The sequence below is a fragment of the Etheostoma cragini genome, chromosome 3, assembly GCF_013103735.1.
Source record: "Etheostoma cragini isolate CJK2018 chromosome 3, CSU_Ecrag_1.0, whole genome shotgun sequence".
Taxonomy (NCBI): domain Eukaryota; kingdom Metazoa; phylum Chordata; class Actinopteri; order Perciformes; family Percidae; genus Etheostoma; species Etheostoma cragini.
In genome coordinates, this window is record NC_048409.1 from 16,642,522 (window position 1) to 16,664,658 (window position 22,137).

The following is a 22,137-nucleotide window of genomic DNA, read 5'->3' on the forward strand; positions in this document are numbered from 1 at the left end:
TAGTTTGGTTTAGATCAAACTTTAAAAAGTCTGAAAGTCCTCAACAAGGTGTGTAGGTGTTAAAGGGCGCAAAGACACTACGGACACTCCAGCAGAATCATAGGAAAAACATGAAGTGACATGAAAACTGTCACTTTAACAAATGGGTGGGTTGGCAATGCTTTGAAATCTCTCTGTTATGAGAATATACAGCGGATATAAAAAGTCTAAACACCCCTGTTAAAATGCCAGGTTTTTGTGATAAAAATTAGAGAAAGATAAATCATGTCGGAACTTCCTCCACTTTTAATGTGACCTATAATGTGAACAATTCAATTGAAAAACAAACTGAAATCTTCGAGGTTGAAAAAGAAAAGAACAACCTTACAATAACCTGGTTGCATTAGTGTAAACACAGCTGTTTTCAGAATTAACTAATTGCATTCCAACTCATGTAAAATAGTAATTTCACACCTGCCATCATTTAAAGTGACTCTGATTAATCACAAATTAATTTCAGCTGTTCCAATAGATTTGCCTGACATTTTCTTAGTTCGTTCTTAGTTAGTAGTTAGAGGATCTCATTGTTGAAAGATTTCAGTCAGGAGAAGTGTAAAAAACAATTTCCAAAGCCGTAAATGTACCACTGAACACAGTGAAGACAACCATCATCAAGTGGAGAAAATATGGCACAACAGAGACATTACCAAGAACTCGACGTCCCTCCAAAATTGATGAAAAGAAGAAAACTGCTCAGGGAGGCTTCCAAGAGACCTACAGCAACATTAAAGGAGCTGCAGGAATTTACTGGAAGTACTGGATGTGTGCTACATGTGACAACAATCTCTCGTATTCTTCATATGAATGGACTTTGGGGTACGGTGGCAAGATGGAAGCCTTTTCTTACAAAAACAAACATCAAGTCTCCCAAAAGTATGTGGGAAAATGTGTTCTGGTCTGATGAAACCAAGGTTGAATGTTTTGACCATAACACCAAAGATATGTTTGGTTCAAAAGAACATCATACCCACAGTGAAGCATCAAGCTTTGGGGCTATTTTTCTTCAGCTGGAACTGGGGCCTTAGGGTGAAGGGAATTATGAACAGTTCCTAATACCAGGCAATTGTGACACAAAACCTTCTGGCCTCCGTTAGAAAGATAAAGGAGGATATTACGGTCTCCACTCTTCCTTTTCAGCTGATGAGAGTAGATATTTGTACAAAATCTGAAAATTATGCACAAAACCCCATTAGGGACCACTGCAGTGAATGTACAGGATGTTGAATGGTGCATTGAAAACCAGATAACTTGTCTACAGTTTCTTAAATGAAGACACCTTCATATTTTCTGAAAGTTTGACTGAAAAATAAAAGCTCCGGAGCTGGCCAAATATCTCATCCATTTTCACCCAAAGCACACATTCAAATCCACAAAAGCATGGTTTCACAAAGAGAAGGTGAAGGTTTTAGAATGGCCCAGCCAGAGCCCAGACCTGAATCTAATTGAACATCTGTGGGGGGATCTTAAGAGGGCTGTGCACAGGAGATGTCATCGCAATATGACCGATTTGGAGCGCTTTTGCAAAGAAGAATGGGCAAATGTTGCCACGTCAAGATGTGCCATGCTAATAGACTCCTACCCGAGTGCTGTAATAAAATCAAAGGTGCTTCAACAAAGTATTAGTTTAAGGGTGTGCACATTTATGCAACCAGGCTATTGTAAGTTTTTATTTATCCCCCTCAAAGATTTGACTTTGTTTTTCAATTAAATTGTTCAAATTATAGGTCACATTAAAAGGTGGAAAAGTTCTGACATGATCAATCTTTGTCTCATTTTTTTACATACACAAAATCCTGCCATTTTAACAGGGGCGTGTAGACTTTTTATATCAACGGTAAGATGATTAAAATAAATCACTGACAGATTGTGACAATACCAATATAAAGATATATTAAATGTGGGTCTTTTGAGAGTATATTAAGGTCTCCACTGTTCCTTTTCAGCTGATGAGAGCAGATATTTGTACAAAATCCGAAGATTATGCACAAAACCACATTAGCGACATATGTACAGGATGTTGAATGGTGCATTGAAAACCAGATAACTTGTCTGCCAATTTTCTGAGTGAGATACTGAATGTGTGTAATTATTACTGGAGCTGGTTGTTCCTATTGCTCTGAGCTCCGACCTGCAGAGACTAATAATCACTGTGGTGATTATCGATAAACCCCTAAATTTTGTGACCTCCTAACAAAGCTATTGATCCCTACAACAATACAACACTAACCCCACCCCAAAACATGAGGGAGGAAAGCAATAAAGTATTCACATCCACACACACATACATCCACACACACGACATAATAAATAGCATCATTTAGGGCTTTAATATCAGGCCAACCCTCTGGGCCATAGCACTTTATAACATGATCAACATTAACGACACTCACAGCAGACACACACACACCAGCTGAACATTTACACACACACACACACACACACACACACACACACACACACACACACACACACACACACACACACACACACACACACACACACACACACACACACACACACACACACACACACACACACACACACACAGGATCCCTTCATTAGGAGTGCTTTAGTTATGCCTATTAGGAGTCCCCTCCTCTTTCCTATTTCCTCCTCCCTCTCTTTCACTGCAGCTGGTGGGAAAGAGCCCCTGCTGGTCTTTGTGCGTGTGTCCTTGTATCTGTATTGTGTGTGCCTGTGAGCATGTGTGTCTCTTCTGGGTTCCTACCACCTATGGAGCCGTCCATTACTGAGTGCCTGTGGCCACGGGCCTGATGTGGAGCCTGGGGAGAAGCTAGAGAGCTTCCGCAGGTAGGGTTAGGGACTGTGGGGCGAGGAGAGGCCCGAGGGTGGGCCTGGAGACTGTGATGGATGGAGATGTGAGTCGAGGGCCAGCTAAGGCCAAAAGAGCAAAACCCACGGCTGGTAGCGTAACATGGACGCACACAAACACAAGGGAAATAACAAAGCATAGGATACACACAACTCCATCCACGCACATTGTGCACATACATGAAGGGAAGATGTCGGACGATCACTAGACACACACACACATACACACCTCCAAATCCACACAAATGTCCTGAAGCTGTGGCAGTTTATGAGATTTTTTGTGACGATGTAAAAAGAGATGGATTGTCCACAAAGAGGAAATAGATTAAAGAAAAATACGGTACAAACAACACAAGCTTTGTCAAAAATAATCAAATGCATTAAAAACTTCTATGAAAGTCTTTAATTGCGTCCCTATTTACACAGAATCACACACGTGCATGGACAGCAACGTGTTGGTGTTTGAGAGTGTGTGACGTCATGATTGTTATTGGCTGTGATGGTGGCGCCGAACCAGCAGCGACCCAGTCGGGCGAGCGAAAACCCACTCTGTCTTTAATCAGATTGACTTAAAAACATATGTTTCTTCTTTGTGAAATTTCTTACTGTTTTAATTCAAAAATGCATCTGCAGAACATTTGATCGAGTTAGACAAAGTGATTTGTTTAAGCGTACAGAGTGCTTACTGACGCATGGGTGAGACGGGAGAGACAGGCAGACAGAGATTTGGATGCACCATCCATCATAAACATAAACAAGACATTAATACTAGACCTGAGTGTGTGTGTGTGTGTGGGGGGGGAGGGGGGGGGGGGGGAAATGGTGGATGGGGTGTTTGATCCAAAAAAATGAAAAAAATAATATTTAGATTAAAAACGTATTAGCCTAAAATCCAACAACTTCAAATGTCCCCCCATGTTAAGATTCAAAAAGATATCTAAAGGATAAAAGCATGCATGAATATATGAATATTTTAAATGAAAGAAATGGAGACTGGAGTGCAAAAGCACACACATTCACTCACAAAGACATATACATAGAAATATATATACACACACACTCACAAAAGACACATGCATCCTGTGATTGTGGAGTTACCCCAAGGGCATGTTCTATGGAGAGGTCACAGTTCAACTAGGCCTAGCTTGTTTAAGAGCTGCACGCCAGAAGACTGAGGGGGATATTCTGCCCTGAGGCTCCATGAGAAAGAAAGAGAGAGAGTGTGTGTGTGTGTGTGTGTGTGTGTGTGTGTGTGTGTGTGTCGGTGGAGCTGAGTCAACGACAGGTGCGAGTGTAATGGAGGTGAATGGAGAGGGGGTATGAACAAGTGATCAATTTCAAATGAGCTTTGTAATACTGTTTATATTACTCGGGGGGTGGAAGCGTTAAGATGATGATACATGGAAAGCTTTTTAAAGCTGATGGAGACAACACTGCCTTTAGCTCCGAGGGCAAAATGAGAAAAATGTAGTTTGGATAGCACAGATTAAGGGGAAAGGAGCCTAGCATGTGTCGTGATAAAACGGGTACGCTTGAATTAGTCATTTGTTTCCCTAAATTAATAAATCGCACCCTAGAATGAGTCTTTATTGGACTATAATTAACAATAGAAACAATCTTATCCCATACAAGCAGGGTTTAGAAACACAAACTTGTGTATGTCCATGTGTCTCTGTGTGCAAAATCAAAATCACTCTATATTAACCCAAGTGGTCATTGTGTCAGAGGAATACTAACAGAGAAGTGTTTTTCCCAGATATTCAAAATGCTACAAAATCTGTTCAGGAAGAAATTATTTTACTTCTACATGTAATTGTTACAATTAGGGATTGGAAATGTAAAAGGGTCTCTATATGGCACCAAAAAAACTAACATGTTCTTGGCCTATGGGCTTGCAGTAACAAACATACAAACATAATGAAAACATAACCCCCTTGTTATTAAACCAGCAAAGTAACTGTCAATTAATTGTCAATTATTTAGCATTATCTAGCCTAAGAACAGATACATATATTCTGTTAAACCAATGGTACGTGTTCCTACCAGTGGACAATATAAATGAGTTCTGTTAGTTTGTTTTAGCTGAGACTGACAGAGTTCAGGTGACAGTTTCCCCTCATAAGGGCCGGACTTGGTTCATCCAAGCAGTGGGGGCAAAGATGCTCCATCCTCTTCCTCTCTTTGTTTGGGGATAGAGCATCTCAATACTATACAATCAAATGAGAAATATGAATGTTGAATATGAACAATAGTTCCTTCAGTTCCAATAGGGCCTTTGCCGCTTCGGCGCTCGGGCCCTAATGATCCTACTTTCATACCTCGGCTAAATATTTAGCTTGGAAAAAAGAGGCGATTTTTGGTCTTATTGTTAGAGAATACGCTCATACCACCATGATATAATACTGCAGACTATGTTTAAATATCTAGACCCTCAGACGTCCCTCATGGACCCTAAAGTGGGATTAGGGATGGTTGGGTGGGCTGTAACATACCGGCCTCCAGCAGCATGCGGACAGTGCGTGGATCATCAGCCAGTGTGGCGTAGTGAAGTGCTGTGCAACCACGGAAGCCGGCCCTGCTGCTGAGCCTGCTGCTGAATTCATCCTCTCTGGACACGAGAACTGTAGGGACGGACAGAGAGCAATACATGGACAGATGAGAATGATTAGAACAAAAGACTGCTTTTTCTTTTGCAAAAGACGCCCTAGTTGGCAGAACAAAGACAGACAAAATACCTTGTGGGAACGTTTGTAAAAGGTTTTACTAAATTTCCAATTCGAGAATGAGTTAAGTCTCAAAATGGATTTGACAAAACACACTAGTTCCCCAAACATTGGAAATAGTGTAAGCACAACTCCAATATGAGAAGCAACCAGTGAACTTTGTGCAGCTGAGAAGATGAGTATGATGAATTAACAAACATCTTAAACTGGTCATGTTTGAGCCTTTAATAACTTTCTTTAATCTATTCACAGTCAATGGTGAGGCACCAGAAAGTGTGACAATGATAACATTGCAGACTACAAAATTGTCTTTCCTGTTTCTAGATTTGAAAGAGTTGTTCATTTTCACAGATTTAAGCTCAACTGCTCGACATGATAGGAATAATGGGAGTTGTGTTTTAGGGTCTCCTTTGCTGGGCTCCTTATTAATAATAGAGATAGTCTATCATTCTCTCCTTACTTCTCTTTTTCATAAGTAGACTCATCTCATGCCACTCCTCCATCATGCATTTTTATTTTTTCCGCCTCCTTCCTCTCCTCCTCGGTATGCATCAATTCATTTCATCACTCGCACCCACTTTCTCTATCCAAATAACTTTGTCTCATCCGTTTCCTGACTTCCTCGCCTCTCCCTCCCTTATCATCCCACCCATTTCCTTCAATCCCTCTCTTCCTCTATAAATCTTTTTCCTTCTCCTCCATTTTTAACCTCTCCTTCCTTCCCTTCATCCATCGTTTCTTCTTACACACCTCTTTCCGTTATCCCCCCGTACTTCACTGCCTTCCTCCTTTGATTTTTACTTCCTTCATCAGTCTTTCCCTTCCTCCATCCATCCCACTCTTTTTCTCCATCTCTCCGACAGTTTCTTTCTGCAGTGTGTGTGTGTGTGTGTGTGAGAGAGAGAGAGAGAGGGAGAGACAGGGCGGGATAATCATAGCTAACCCAATAAAGCGTCGCACAGGCCCCCCTAGCCCATCCATCAGCTTGCGTCTGGGAAACGCTTCCCCGCGCTACGCCGGCCCCACGTGGACCTAAACCTGACAGCCATATAAATGTCTGCAATATACATATCCCATATAAATATGTCTGCAGAACCCAAACACACAAACTGGGGGGGGGGTATATTGTCTTTGTGTTTGTGCAGCTCAGAAGACATACAAATAAAACACACACTACTTGTCACAGAACATACAGCATAAATAATAAAGAAGAAATTAAACATGTACATAAATGCAAATCTTTATGCAACAATAATATCTGGTTTACCATTTTGGATTCATATATGTAATATAGCAACAACACAAAAACACACAGTAGCAAAGTGGTTTGTCTTTCACCTTCCAGTGAGTGGATGCCTTTCTCCCGTGAGGTGTCGTAAACGTTGTTGAAGTGATCTCCGCTGTTTGGGTCGGCACCAGCTTCCAACAGAACCTTCACCACACTGGAAAACACAGTCACACATTTAAATATGTGTAATAATCCCGACTACAATCTGTGTTCTATAAATGCACAAGTGCACACAAACCAAGCCTTTCCACAGTAATAAGTCTGTTTTTACAGCCAACACTGCTTAAAGATGTAATCACTATGAATAAAAATCTTCTAACACACAATATGTACATTTACATTTGTTATGTCAAGATATATCATGATATGTCATTTTATTTCTGCGAATTTAATTAAGAAATGGTTTATAGTTTCTCGTTTTTGGTTAATCCAGTGGATTAAAAACAAAAGTTCTTCATCACATTTATGCAAAAATATTTTCAATCCAACATTGTGATAAAGCAGCTTTCTCACTTAAAACAGTGCCTGCCCACAACGGCCTCATAAAACCAAAGATATCAAGCTACCTCGGTTTAATCATCTCACAGTGTCTTGTCAAATTGCCAAATCTAATTAAGCCATACTATTTTCTAAAAACACAGGCGAGCATGTGTCACGGCACCTAAATATGTAGTCAGGTTACAGGAAGTAGACTGGTAGACTTCATGTCATCAAACATAACCTTGACCCTTAAACAAAGTTTCTACCATCCTCAAAGCTTGAGCAAACAGCCTGATGTATGCAGATATAAATATGTAATTCCTCAATTAACCACGACCCTTCCACCTGATTTACTTCCATCTCTAGTCTTTCCCATTATGGTGGATACACTTGAATTGCTGCATCTCCTCCTTCTCTCCTTCACTACTCATTGGTCTGCTTTGTAACATGTACATATGTGTACATTGAAGGGGCAAGGGTCGGGCCTGTTTCCGGCGCTGGGGGGGCGGGGGGGGGACACACAACTGTGTGTAGCCCTTCATTGGAGCGTACCGCCTTATAGAACAAACACGAGTACCTCGGCAACACCACTGACTGTGACCCAACGGACATTCCAGGTACCGTCTCTCCGTCTACAGAACACACTCGCTTTACATTTACCACCATGAACGTGTGCAGTGGCTCTGACATTGAGACACAGACATGCACATGAATGCACACAAAATGTAGTCTGCTAGTCTGTGCCCACTGTGAGCGAGAACGAGGGCGATGGCCGAAACATGAACCCTGCCAATACGCTGCCGGCTGCCATTAAACCTGTGGCTGTGTAATGCAGCCTGGGAGGGAGTGATGGATCATTTGCAGCTAAATGGTTATGGCAGGAGGCCTGGTTTAAATGAAGCAAAAATCACTATTCATAGGAGGATGAGGTGGACTCCTTTTTTTTTTTAAAGTAACTAGACTTGACAACGTAACAGGCTACAGGTCCCCTTTAGGAAGACCTGTGCTCTTAATGAGTATTTACAAAAGATACAAACTCAGAAATAACTGATATAACCCCCCAGTCAAGTTAAAGTCAAGGAGGGAAACTAAAGTAACAGTAACATACAGTAAATACTTGGTTTTAAAGGAATATCTGAAACAGTAAAAAAAAAAAAAAAAAAAAGTGAAATATTTGAAGCATTTTTCAATACATGGAATTAGGGATGCAACAAACATTTTTTTATTTTCACTGAAGATGAATCTGCTAATTTTTTCTGAGATTAATTTCTCTAAAAATTGTGTCAAAAATTTGTGAATGAGGCCCATTGCAATTTTGCAGAGCTTGGGGTGTTGGATCCAAATCGCTTGTTTCATTTGACCATCAGTCTAAACTAGTAGATAGCATAAAGAAAAGCTTCTATCAAATCTTCACATTTGAGATACTGGAATCCACATATAGCGTGCATGTTTGCTCAAAAATGACTGAAACGGTCGAAGGATAATCAAAATAGTCAGTGACTAATTTATCAAATAATCGTTGGGGCACCAGTACAGGCTCAGAAATCATAGTCAAGTGTACCATCCAAACAAATGACTGCAGTCTATAAGTAAAAAAAAAAAAAAATTGCCCTCATCTCCTTAAAAACCATTCAAATCTTTGCAGACTTTGGTATGTGCCATCACTTCAGAACATCCATGTTCCTGTGGGAGAGCGAGGCTGAGAACAGCCTGGCCAGGTCTTTGTGTCTGACCTTGCTGAGGGGGTATAAAGGACTATCGGGGGGTCCCCTTTGTTACTGTATCACTGTGGCCGGGGGCGGCAGGGGGGCCGTGACCCACAGGGGGCTCTCCTCTCACCCTTGCAAGCACTTCTACAAACACATGGAAGCATCCTCCGAGGCACAAACAGACGCACACAAACTCAAACTGTGGCTGGTCACACGAGGCTGGGCAGGACTGTGTGAAGAAATTAGATGTCTGAAAAGGGTTAATGGCATCAGAGAGGTAAACACGAAGAGGGCTAAAGAGAGAAAAACTGCAGAGAGGAGGAGGAGGAGCGGATGAAAGGAGGAAAGTGTAGCTAAAAAGATGAAAGGAGATTTAATTATACAGGAAAGTGCTAAAACTAATGAGCTTTTGAAAACAGTTGATAGTTTTACTAATCAACTGCTGATAAAGTGGCTAACTTTATTTGGGACATTTAGGGGGAAGAGTCACCGCACTAATTTGAGGCCAAACTAAAGGCATGCAGAGGTTAATTAGGTTAAAGTCCCATTTTAAAAGGTGTGGCCCCTAGAGGCTCCCTAATACAATCTTATACAGTATGAAACCAATGTGATCTGTAAATTAGAACATCATTTTACTTTCATAGCTAAACTGAGACTAAATGTGCGTCATTTAAAGGAGCAAGTTAGCGTCTGACTTTACACCATCGTCTCACACTTTTTTGCCAGTGTTGTGTCCATTACCTCCGTGGCTGTCTGAGTGGCACAAAACATTTTTGCTCAAGTCATCTTCTTCCCTCCACCCATGCTTTTACATTTTATTTTTTTGCAACTTTATCCTTCATTTCTTTGCCAAATCCCATTCACGTAATAATAAGAGCATCACCCCTGGAAATGAGGAGCAGTCAGCATCTGGCTTGAGAACCTTTCAACAGATGCTTAAAACTTGGACCAGTTTAAAGGATGTTCTCCCTGCTATCCTACCGTCCCGCGCTTGTATCAAAAGCTTGAAATAATGACCACTATTCACTTAACAAGCCGGTGCTGGGGTTGGTAGATTTAACCGTTCAGGTCGGGCTGAGGTTTGCCAGCAGGTGACTGGTGTTACTGCTGCGGGCTGGTGTTAGTTTCCCCATCATGCCCTGGAGGGAAGACAGGAAATGGCCATATCCGTCTGTCCTATGCCATAATAGACACCCGAGACGAACTGACCATCCATGTCTCGGACCACCTGGCCCAGACGCTGGACCTCACTTGACCTTATCTCACTTGCTGCACACCTGGGGTCAGATAGATGCCACGAAGACAGGTTCACTGCACTTCATCAGTTAAACAACCTGATTGGTCAAAATGTGATTTAATTAAGATGCGTTTTTTCCAAGAATTTTCTTTATAGATGTATTTACTTCCAAGGGATCTCTCCTCTGATGCTCTTTCTAAAGTTTTGTTTTTCCTTCTTCCAGCGAGGGTTGGAAGGACAGTGGGTGTCATATGTTGTACAGGTTGTAAAGCCCAATGAGGCAAATTTTTGATATTGGGCTAAATAAATAAAATGGACTTGACCTTGCCATGCTGACTTAAATGGTTCCAATTGCTCAGAGCGGAGTGTGTTTGTTCCCATCACCATCAATGAAAGGCATATAGTGTATTTAAGGTGCATGGTCATCATGTAGTCCAAACAACATAAAGTGCATTTCTTTGTCCAGAAGTCCAACGTGTGAAACGTGTGAGACTGATCCCATTTGAAGTATTTAAGAACCCTAATTATTAGATTGCACCCACTTAAGCCTCTCTGTATTCCTCCATGGTGAAGTTCATGTCCAACTTTCAACAGTTATTACTCGCTTTATTATTGCATGATAGCTATGTAGCTGGCAAATTAAAAAAGGAATAAGCGATCCCTCATTTCCAGTACTGTATTCTTTTAAAATTACTACAGTGTACGCATAAAAAAAAAAACATTACATGAAAAGTCATTTATGTGGTTTTAATGTGACACAGGGTACAATACCCTTGGAGTTTCTTGTTTATATTATCAGTGCCCACTTGAGGGAAACATGTTTTAGTGTACTAAGAAGAGTACATGTAAGAAACAAATATATAGTCACTGATTCCGTCACTGAACCAGGCTGCTTACCATCACAATCATGTTGTATTGTGACCAAATTATGGAATATTTTACCAAAGAGCTCTCTATTGATTTTCACCACTAATCAATCAAGCTAATCCCAGTCCCAATACCAAAACCCCACTCCACATCTAAACTATTCTCTTCTCTCTTTCCCAACGAGCCACTCGTCCTCCTCGTTCCATCATCCTGCCGCTTTCCCTCGTTTCGTCCCCCTCCCTCCCTCCATCCCATTAAGTCACTCAGCCGACAGGTCGGAACGGTCAACAGGCGTTACACTCGGCTGAGCGCTCATTGTGCACGTGAATGTGGCGAGGGAGGGATGGAAGGAGAGAAAGAGAGATAGAGATGAGTATTGTGTGTTAAAGAGTGCAAATAGTGGGCCGGGCCCTGCGCCTCCCTGATTTAGCCCCACATCAAAGCTAAGCAAACACACGCCCCCAAATGTCTCACCCTTAAGTCTTACACACACACACCCCTCTACTCCACCCCTGATTTCCTCACAACAGGCGCACCTCGACCCCTGAACACCAAAAAGGCTGCCTGGTGGACGTTCCACCTAGAAACAGTCAGACGACTCCACAGCTTCATCTGAAATAGCACTGCGGTGAAATCTTCTGTCTTTTGAAAAACAGTTATCACTTCTGGTCCAGGAAAATATAAATACAGTGTGTGTGTGTGTGTGTGTGTGAGTGGGAGGGGGTTATTGAACAACAATAAGAGCCATGCTGACATTCTAGCTACAGGCTAGACCTTGTTCATGAGTAATGTTCCCTGTGTTTTCACTTAACGGCTGCAAATAAAGTTGTGTGTGACTGAGTAATAGGCAGTTGGCCTGTAAGATATTTGGTATAAACTCCCCTTGTCGGTCTGTGTGTGTATTTTTGTGCGTGCAACCACACATGCATCCTCACTTGCGTGCGTGTGGATATGAGCGTGTGTGTGTGAGACATGTGTGACGGATGTGTGTGAACCGATGTTCTGTCTTCCCTGCAGCAGTGACGGCTCACTGGGGGGTTGGAAGACGGGATTAAACACAGAGGAGTGTCACTGCTTCGCTGAGTTATAGCACTCATAACACACACACAAACACAAGGCGGTGTCACACTCACACCAAAAGCAGTGCATACAGACATAAACATACGTACAACCAAATTTGTATCAAAAAAACACATTAGATACATCAATGTTACACACCACAAAAAAAAATCACTAAGCACACATCATGTACATATGCAGACGTACTGTAGCTTAAACATCACCATAAACTGAAATAATCAAAGCATATGATCATATTTGTGCCTGAGGATGAGTTACAGACCAGACTGCGACTAGAAGAGTAGGCAACTATCAATTATCAACAAATATGGATTGAGTATTGTCTATAAAATGATCATTGTGATCATGTCTTAGTGCCCAATCTGACATCTACAAATCACTTATTTTGTTTAAGAATATAAAAGAGGTCTTATTTACAATCATGTGGAAGAAGCAAATGATCCCATTTTTCTTGATAAATGACAAACTATGAACTGAAAAATGGTCCAAAAAAAATTCATAAAGAAAGTGCTTCATCACTTCACTTCAACAACTTTGTAGAAATATTTGTATTAGAACACATTACTACAAAATATAGAAAATAAATGATCAAAACTTTGAAATTAACACAAATGATACACTTCAGCAGAAACACTACATTACGCACAGTAAGAAAATCAAACTTTAACTTGGCCCACATTTGCAACATTAATTCAAATTATCTTAAGTACTCTAAGAGGGATCACCTGTAACCCTAAGATTTATTGTGAGCAGTAAGTAAGACTTTTAAGCCATTTTCACATTCAAATGTTATCGTATGCTTCTCACAGGCACAGGGGGCCCTTAAACAAAAAAAGGGACGACACAGGAAGAAAAAAAACACTGTAAATTGGATTTGGCCCGGTCTTAACCTCGGCCCCTCTCTGTGCTGTGTGTGTGTTCTGGGGGCCAGGAGGCTAATTTAATTTGTTGGACAGAGAGATGGGGGAACGAGTAAAGGCCGTCTGTCGGTCTGAAAGTCACACTTCGCACTACTGAAGACCTACTATAGCAACTAGAGCAGGGACATGGATGACATATGCTCGCACACTAACTCATGCAGACAGATGCGTGCTACCCAGACACTACATTACTGTTACATATGCTCACCAGGGAGGGCATCTCAGAACTGTAAAACACATCATTGATTCAGTGGGTTCAGTTGGATAAAAACACACACAGACCTGTGCTGTCGGTTGATGGCAGCCACCATGAGAGCGGTCCAACCCAGACGGTGACGGTGGTTAGGGTCAACCCCCTCTTTAACCAGCCTGATGTTGGAAAAAAAGGAAAAGAAAAGTGGTAAAAATTTAAGATCAACATATAGTAGAGGGTGTCTGAATGTGTCCATATGGTCTTGGTATAAATACACACATACGGAGATATAATGATGCTAAAATAAACTGTGTGTTTGACCCACCACCATGAAACCAGCTTATGATATCTTAGTCTTTATCTGAAGCCGCACACACTTGTTCATTGACCAGTTAATGTGTCTGTATGTGTAAGCCAGGTGTGTGTTGGGGTTTTTTGCTCGAGGGTGTGACACCAGGTACTAGAGTGGCACGGTCCGTGTGTGTGTGTATGTGTGCGATCCGTCTGTCGTCTCAAATGCTCAGCAGACAGACAGTGTGTGTTTACAGTCAACATCGTGGCCTCTGGCTCCGTTTTCACTGCCTGGTCTGCATGCAGCATCAGGGTTTGGGCAGAGAGAAAGGCTCACCACTTCAGCTACATCTGAGATTGTCAGGGTGCAGTACGGATTCAGTCAAACTGAGAAGCTCTTAGTGCCTTCATTTTACCAGAAGGCAAAGTTAAAGAAGGCAGAAGTCAGAGCTCGTGTATTTCACAAATACATACGCTGTGCACTGTGCTCCATGAGAAGGGTTTCAGTCAAGCAAGTCAAACATCTAAATGAGAGGTGTCATCTCTACACACAGAGGTGTCATCTCTACACACAGAGGTGACACTATGCTTACAGTACCATTTAAGCCATTTTTGGTTATTTGCTGTAAGGCTGCACAGTACGACGAAAATATATAATTGCAATTGCGATCTGATTCATGACATTGGAGGGAATAATAATTTTTCTATCATTCTTATTTTCATTGAAAAATATCAAAAACATACATATTAAACAAACATACATATTAAACAAACAAAACAAACAAAAGTTTTTCCTTTAGCCTGTAGGATATAATTTGTAGGCCAGGATGTGTCTGCAGTAGGGCTGTAATCGGGCCTTAAAAGCCCGACAAGTACATTTTGATTGACCGCTTTTTAAAAGCCTGAACCCGTTTACAGCCCAACATTATTCAAATGTGCGCACGCACACAGCCCTTTTGCCTTTTGTCAAGAATGAGTCATTTATACATTTCTTAACATCTTTTTTCATGACTAACGTTGTTTGCCGGTGCAACCAAAATGTAATCGTCAGAGGAGTGCACGCCCGAGTCAGGCCCGAGCCTGTGTAAAATGATAGAAATCAAGACCAAACCCAACGGGACCCAAAGGGTTCGGCCTTAATTTCTATTCGGGCAAAGATCTTCAGAATCAGAAATACTTCGGCTCTAGTCTGCAGCACCACAATACTTCATTCAGAATGGTTTGACACATATTTTGCCGTTAAAAATATAGCACCCCCCTGGGGATTGGATAATGCACTAGTTGCGATTAATTGTGCAGCCCTAATTTGCTGTACAGGTGTTTGACTGATGTATCTGGCAAACCTGCCCTTTAGTAAAACTTGGATATTGTCCAGCCAAAGTTGCCATACCAATATGTCAAAGACAGACAACAGAGCATCAACAATATGGGTAAATCCTGAAATGAAACAGGTATACCACCCAAAGAAAATCTTTAATATGGGTTTTACTGTGAGCTATGGGATCACAGAGGCAAAATGCTGTTTCATAAGCTAGGCTGCAATTAAACTGGAATGAGGATCTAAACTATTCTTGCAAATTACATTTTCAAATCTGAAAATACTGAATACGAGCACAACATATGAACTAACAGGAGCTTCCATGCCTACATTCTCAACATCTTTATTAGCCTACTTCAACCCTTCTCAGTGGAACTTGCTTTTTATGATCAAGCCAGGGTCACATGATGGCACATTAACTTTTTACGCACTTTTCAATGTTAAACTGTTAACTCAAAATTACATCGTGATTCACCACAGTTGTAGCACAACTGCTTTTATCAAATGAAAACGAGACCACCACTCACTCCACTGCCTCTCAGCAGACACACCCCCCCCCCCCCCCCCCCCCCCCCCCCCCCCCCCCAACACTCTACCACTTCTATAAACTAAACCAAAGCACTTAACACATCTGTGATCTGCTGACTGTCTCCCTGCACTCTCACCTACACCATCTGCCACATGGGAACACAGGTAACCCAAGCCAGCAAATGGGAGACATACATGGATAAACCCATGCACTCATATACACTGACAAATACCAACAACACACTATATACACACAAGCACTGATTTAACACACATTAACATGATTAATGCACAGAGGTGAGCGGCATGACTGAAAGCAGGGAATCCAACTATTTACCAATGTAAGGCACCATGAGTGTTACTGTATGTAACCAAAAGGCACTAATATATTAATTTCAGGCTCTTTGGTATTGCGTCCAAAGCTAAACTTCTCCACCAAATTTTAGAATCATGTCCCTGTGACTAGTTTGTACACTTGTATCTGTTTTCATAGTGCTCAACATTTGTAATGCAATAGTATCAGCAGAAGCAAACACACGCACGCGCGCACACACACACACACACACACACACACACGCACACACACGCACAGTCCACTCCTTCCACCTGGTGGCTGTTGGTGGTACAACAACTACAAGTGATACAGCTGTTTTCATAACTGCAGATGGTCCTAGCTGTTCGAGAAACTGGCCTCAGCAGATAATGTTGTGATAATTCACAACATCAAAGAGCAGAAGACGATGGATAATTTACAAGAGCAGTGAGGACAAAAAAAAAATACCTCACCATAAACTAACAATATCTCACAGGAGAAGAACGGCTCTCTACTTTCTACTTATTGCTAACAGGCAGCACGCTGGCCCAACGGTTAGTACTGTGGCCTCACAGGAGGAAGATACCAGGTTCAAACCCTGGTCGTCCCAGACCTTTCTGTGTAGAGCTTGCGTGGGTTTTCCCCACCACTGAAAATATGTTCTCCTCCCTCTCTACCAAGCTGATGTCGTAAGGCAGGTGGGTGCTACACATTGGTGGTGTTAGAAGGTTTGAGTGTCTATGATTAAGCGCTATATGAATGTAATGAATTATTATTATTATTATGTTGACAGTGACATTATACTGCAAAGATCACTGGGGACGGAACAAGTTATGATGTCCTTATTCAAGTAAATAGAGTTAAATGTAGTGCAAATTGAGATAGCATACATTAATTTATCACACTAGTCGCCTCAATACCTTGATGTGTATATAATATTAAACATTAGTGGCAGGGGATTTGGTTTCTGACTAAATTTAAATTTAGCACAGCCACATTTGCATAATTTAACAACTACATATTACAAAACAATATCTGATAAGTCATGGTATTAGTGATATTACATCAATATAACAACCCTGTACTAATTCTCAACTCATTTTACCTTAAAAAATAGAGATAACAGGAATTGCTGTATCTTTCTAAATTTGAGCTAACAATAACAAATCCATCTAGGTAGTTTCTCTGTTCATTATAAACCATGAATACTATGGCTCCACCTCAGCCGTCAATTTTAACTAAAATTCATCTAGCCTAATGGATGTGTCCACAAATTGAGCTTTGTCCAAAGCATCCTAAATTACAGATTCAGCTCAAAACCATTTGTTGGTATTTTTTATCCTCACACAGTCCACTGCCATCATGACATATTAAAGGTAGTATTTGCTGTTCTCTAGCACCATGACTAGACTATTGACAATGGCCATGTCACATAAATTTAACATCTACAACACTGTTACTATACTTAGTAGCCTCCTTGAATCTTGTGGAGTGTGTGTATGTTACCTGGTCACATCTTCAGAGTTATTGGTCCTTGCTGCCTCCAGAAGTCCATCACCTTGTTATTGCAATAACAGAAACAGAAAACATTACTCAAGAAGAATAAACTCAAATACATATTAGCAAATTAGGGATATGACTGTTTTGTTTTTTTAAGTCAAATCCAACTTAATTGACAATTATGAAAATGTTTATGTATTTTGTGAAAATGTGCAAAGGTTGCTGGCCCCCAACATTATCTATATACAATAATATGTAGAGTTCCTGATTACTAATAGACAAAAAATATATACTAAGTCAGACAACACAATGACTGATGGCTGACAACGTCTACCTTTGTTATCAGAATCTTTCTTCAGGCATAACGCCACGGCTGCAGCAGACAGCACACCGGCAGAAGCCACTCCTGCCCGGCTGGCTCCTCCACCTGTCCTCCGGCCATCACCTCCGTCCCGCTGGCCGCTCTCCTCCCAGTACTGATGATTGTTCCGCCCTCTGCTGGCCAAAGCCGCCCATGAGCCGCGGCGGTTCTCCAGGTTGGACAGCCATCTAGGGGCGAGATGGTGGTACTGCACCGCCTGTTTCACACTGGTACCAGCGGTCTCCTCGGCTAAAATCCCCTTTCTAGAGACCCGAGAGGTGGACACGATGGGGTTGCGGTGCATCTCTGCCGGTGTCTCGCGGATGCTCTGGCATGCGGCCCCGCTTGCGCTGGTCTGGAGCACGCGGCTGCACGGTGACAGGCTGCGCGACCTTCGGGCAATTAGCCTGGTGGGAACGGATGATAACATGGCGATAAACTCACCAAAAACAAAGCAGGTGATGAAACCTTAAGGCTCGCAGTAATTCCAGAGGGAAACGGAGACCCTACGGTCCGGGGACACCGCGTTGACTCCGATGTAACAGCAGTTATACCTCAATTTCCAGGCCGCTTCTTACAACCATGGGGACGATAACAACCGCTTCGATCACCTCATCGTAACGTGGATGTCACCAGAACGGGTGATGCATTTTGGGAAATGTTGTTTTACTGGAAACTTCTGTGTCATGTGCTTTATGGCGAGATATGTATATGTTACATACTTCCGTATTCGCTTAAACCAAGTTAAAACAGACGTTTTTGTTAAATTTTCGTATATAAAATCGTCAACGTCAAACTGCTTTAAGGTACACAAGACGGATTAAAATAAATAAAAAAAAAATAAAAAGTTAGATCCTCCTTTGGGCATGCGTGATGTTGCCTAGCGCTAACAAACCACTTTTGAACTAATACCATGGACTGTATACTAACGGTATGAGTAATAGGCTACTGCCCTGCATTCTAATCAGTAAGCTACAATATAAAACAGCTGCTGAATATTACGCTGTTTGGCAAATATATTTTGGGATGATGCCACAGTTGTTCGGGATGATGCCACAGTTGGTCTTCAGTTTCACATCATTTGATACCTGGGAACAGAACAGGGAACTCACAGTGGCACACATTTTGTTGAAAGAAGCAGTTGTTTTGTCATGGACTTTTCCTTTGATGATTCATCATGGCCGCCAGATGGCACCAAAGCACATTGCTGTTGTAGCCTACACAGGCTGTTGCAAGCAAATGTCATCATCTTTATCAAATCTTCAGTTTCAGACAGTTTAGTAAGAGAATGGCTGGATAAATAAGTTATCCTCATCTGATGAGGCAAATGACAACAATTCTAGATAGGTTACCAAAAAAAAAAATTTAAATTAAAACTTAAAATCATTGAAGTAAAAAGTAACAATGTTGAAAATGCCCTTTACTCGTGATTGAAATACAATCCAAGCAAAACCATTTGGATATATACAAGAGTGGGCTTCAATTTGTTGAATAGATGAGTATGTTGAGTGCTGAGCCAATAGCACTGCACTTGCACTGCTGGCAAAAAGGCTTGACGTATATGTTTGTTATGTAATTTATTTTTAAACTCACTATTGATCTCAACAACAATTGGATTATGTGATAGCTGATATTTGTGTCTTAAGAAAGTCAGCTGCCCAGCTGCACGGACCAGAATGGGGAAAACACAGGGGAAACTAATTTAGCTAACAATGATTGGGTTCTACTAAATTCCCCTGGAGACATTTTTAATCAACCTGCAAAAAGAAACTAGTCAAAAAATCCACTAACGTTAATTGTATTGAAATAACATCACAAAAGGACTGCATTGACAACTCATTTGAAAGCAAGACGGGCTTCTTCATATTTAAGATTTGACTGACATTTTACTTGATGAGCACCAGCAGTCTTTCTTTTTTTTTGGCAATTGCTTTGTGAATAAATATTACTAACCCAAATCATAGAGCACTCTTGTTTATCTTTTTGTTTCCCCCAAATAAATCACATTCACATTTTGACTTGTCAAATCATTGGTATAATTAATAGCAATAACCACGGCTCTGTTCTAAAGAATTGCATTGTAATGCAGATATTAGTAATGTTTTTGACTAGCCCGGTTTTTACCAGGTCAAAATGTCTGTCACTTTTACTGAAGTTTCAATCCATATTTTTCCCATGGTCATATGGTAACCTCCAGCAGTCCCCCCCAGTTTAGGAAGCACTGTTGTAGAATAAGTGAATAGTTGTGGGATATTTTATGTTCTAAAAAGGACAATGTAATGCTCTATTCCTCCTGGTGATAAAAGTCTCCTCTCACTCACCTGTCTAAAGTTGTCAGAGATCAGGGTCAGCAAAGGAAAAGTTGGTGCTATTACAGGGTTTTTATTCACCCTGTTTATTCGAAAGACAGTTTTAATAACGAAAAAGCTGTATGGCACATGTGCAAAGAAAGAGAGTAAAAGTCCATGTCACATAATGGCAAGGTTAGTCTGTGATGGGTTTAGCACTTTGGCTACACTGCAGTGTGAATGTTGTGGTTGACATGTCAACCATCACAAAATGGATTCATTTCAGCGCATTTAAAAAAGGAAATGGCGTTGCCTGCACTTTTTTTTAATATCTACACAAACATACATGTGTGATTCTTAGAAGAAAATGTCAGGTGCACTTCAAAATATTGGGCCTCAAGATGTCGTGAGAACACCCACAGATCAAATTGAGTGAAGGAGGTCGATAATGGCTTTACACATTCAGAGTTGAAAGGAGGGGGAGCAATGGAACAGAACGACACGAGAGACTGACCGAAAAAAAGATGGATGCAGACAAGCATGTAGATGGTTGGCCCTATAAACAGAACAACAGTGACACTTACGGACGTAGCTGCAGGGAATTAAAATTTAGGGCTATATTGTTCTCAGTATGCGAGTTTATAACTTCTTGTAACTGACAATTCCAGCAATGAACAGTTTATAAGAAAACATCCCCGAAAGACAGGTGACGACTTCCTAACACTTTAACTATGTCTAGACTGTAAAAAGATATGTAACAGTCTATGACTTTAACACGTCAGTCAACAAGAGCCAGGCGCGCCCCCGCTGCTGCAACTAGTTTGCAAAAAGGTTCGCGAGTATGGCATTATAGCGCGGGTTGCGTTCAAATACTGTCGGGAATGTGGCTCTAAATACAAATAGAGTAACCACACAGGAGAAAACCGTAGAAAACAATATAGGATTAATACATAAAGCTTATTATCCCTAACAAAAAAGTCCAGGAACCCTGGAGGAAATCCCATGCAGGATTACTGTAAGAAAGAAAGAATTCTGAATCCCACAGGATCATGGTCAAAATATCCAGTAGATTTTCCTATAGGTCCCCAGTCATTAAATTCGTGCAGGTCACAGTCCTTCACAATTTTTGTGCAGGAAATGTAAGGATTTCAGCAAGGAATATATTTGTACATGTATGTACCTGTATATCTATGATATTCATAAATGTGTACTGGAAAATAAAGTTTGGGTGGCCAGTCACCACAAACTGTGCTTTTGACCTGCAATTCCAGGGTCAACAGGTAGGCCATTTTTGACAATGAAAAATGTACCAGCTCGTGAGCTTGTTCTTGAACTTTCACTACAGATCTGCTTCCAAAGTGTGTGCTATTCACCTAGCTAGCTAGCTGTTGGCAGGTTTATCTTTCCTCAAGCTCTAACGGTAAGCTCTAGCCTAACGTTACTATAAGTAGCTACCGGAAGAATTGTGTTTGAAGACAGCTGTAGGCCTATTTAACGTTAATTGGATGAATTTCATACACGATATCCTGTCTCATTAACAAAATAGGCTTAGCAAATTTAGCATAAACTGGATTAGGTTAGGTTCCCAAAATGTTGTCGATTAAAGTGAACCATGTAGTTAGTCTTGCTTTAAGTTGTATTCCCAGTTTGTGGTTTCACATAAATGATAACTGGTGTGTTCTATTGCAAAAATGTTGATCATTTTTGGGATTAATAAGTTAATTAGCAGCGTTTAAGCTAAAACAAAATATCGCTCCATAGACATTTTTGTTGAACTCAAAACAAAACCGCCAGGACCAACAATGTGACTCAGTTTTTGGCTGCTGTGTGTTTTTTAAAAAGGTTTATTCAGGCCTAAAATAGGCATAACAGGCTAATGTATCGCAAGTTTTAATTCAGATAGGCCCTAGCAACATAGCGTTTTAAAGCAAGATGTCTGAAATCGTTAGCAAAAGCGTTAACTAGTAAAAGAAAACAACAACAAATAAATTCCTTAAAATTCTCCTTGCTTTATTTATTTCTAATCTAAAGACGATAAAAGAAACAACATTTCTAAAAGGTAGAGGCTGAGAGTTTTACGAGGAGCACCTAAAGGCAACACAGGGGAGGCGTTTCCATCGTAGCCGTGCCTGCGTCGCCTGCCTGCCTACACAGCTCAGCCTGACTTCGC

General features: G+C 41.1%; 2 protein-coding genes across 4 annotated transcripts in view; one reads left to right on the forward strand and one right to left on the reverse strand.

Moving 5' to 3' along the window:
• The window catches only part of clpb (caseinolytic mitochondrial matrix peptidase chaperone subunit B), a 50,452-nt gene extending 32,027 nt beyond the window's left edge, over positions 1-18,425 (reverse strand). For both annotated transcript variants that reach the window (XR_004656152.1, XM_034868075.1), the window contains exons 1-5: positions 17,653-18,425; positions 17,325-17,376; positions 13,458-13,544; positions 6,933-7,036; positions 5,364-5,492 (exon numbers count right to left, since the gene is read on the reverse strand). Coding sequence is in view for 1 of the 2 variants with exons in the window: in XM_034868075.1 (XP_034723966.1) it covers positions 5,364-5,492; positions 6,933-7,036; positions 13,458-13,544; positions 17,325-17,376; positions 17,653-18,109 (829 nt within the window). In the remaining variant the exon portion in view is untranslated. The remainder of the gene's footprint in view (positions 1-5,363; positions 5,493-6,932; positions 7,037-13,457; positions 13,545-17,324; positions 17,377-17,652) is intronic.
• Positions 18,426-21,228: 2,803 nt separating this feature from the next.
• The window catches only part of stard10 (StAR-related lipid transfer (START) domain containing 10), an 18,125-nt gene continuing 17,216 nt past the window's right edge, over positions 21,229-22,137 (forward strand). The window contains exon 1 of one of the 2 annotated variants that reach the window (XM_034868080.1): positions 21,229-21,247. The gene's annotated coding sequence lies outside the window, so the exon portion shown is untranslated. Of the gene's footprint in view, positions 21,248-21,273; positions 21,388-22,137 lie in introns of those variants that run through there. The other variant, XM_034868078.1, reaches the window with a different exon arrangement.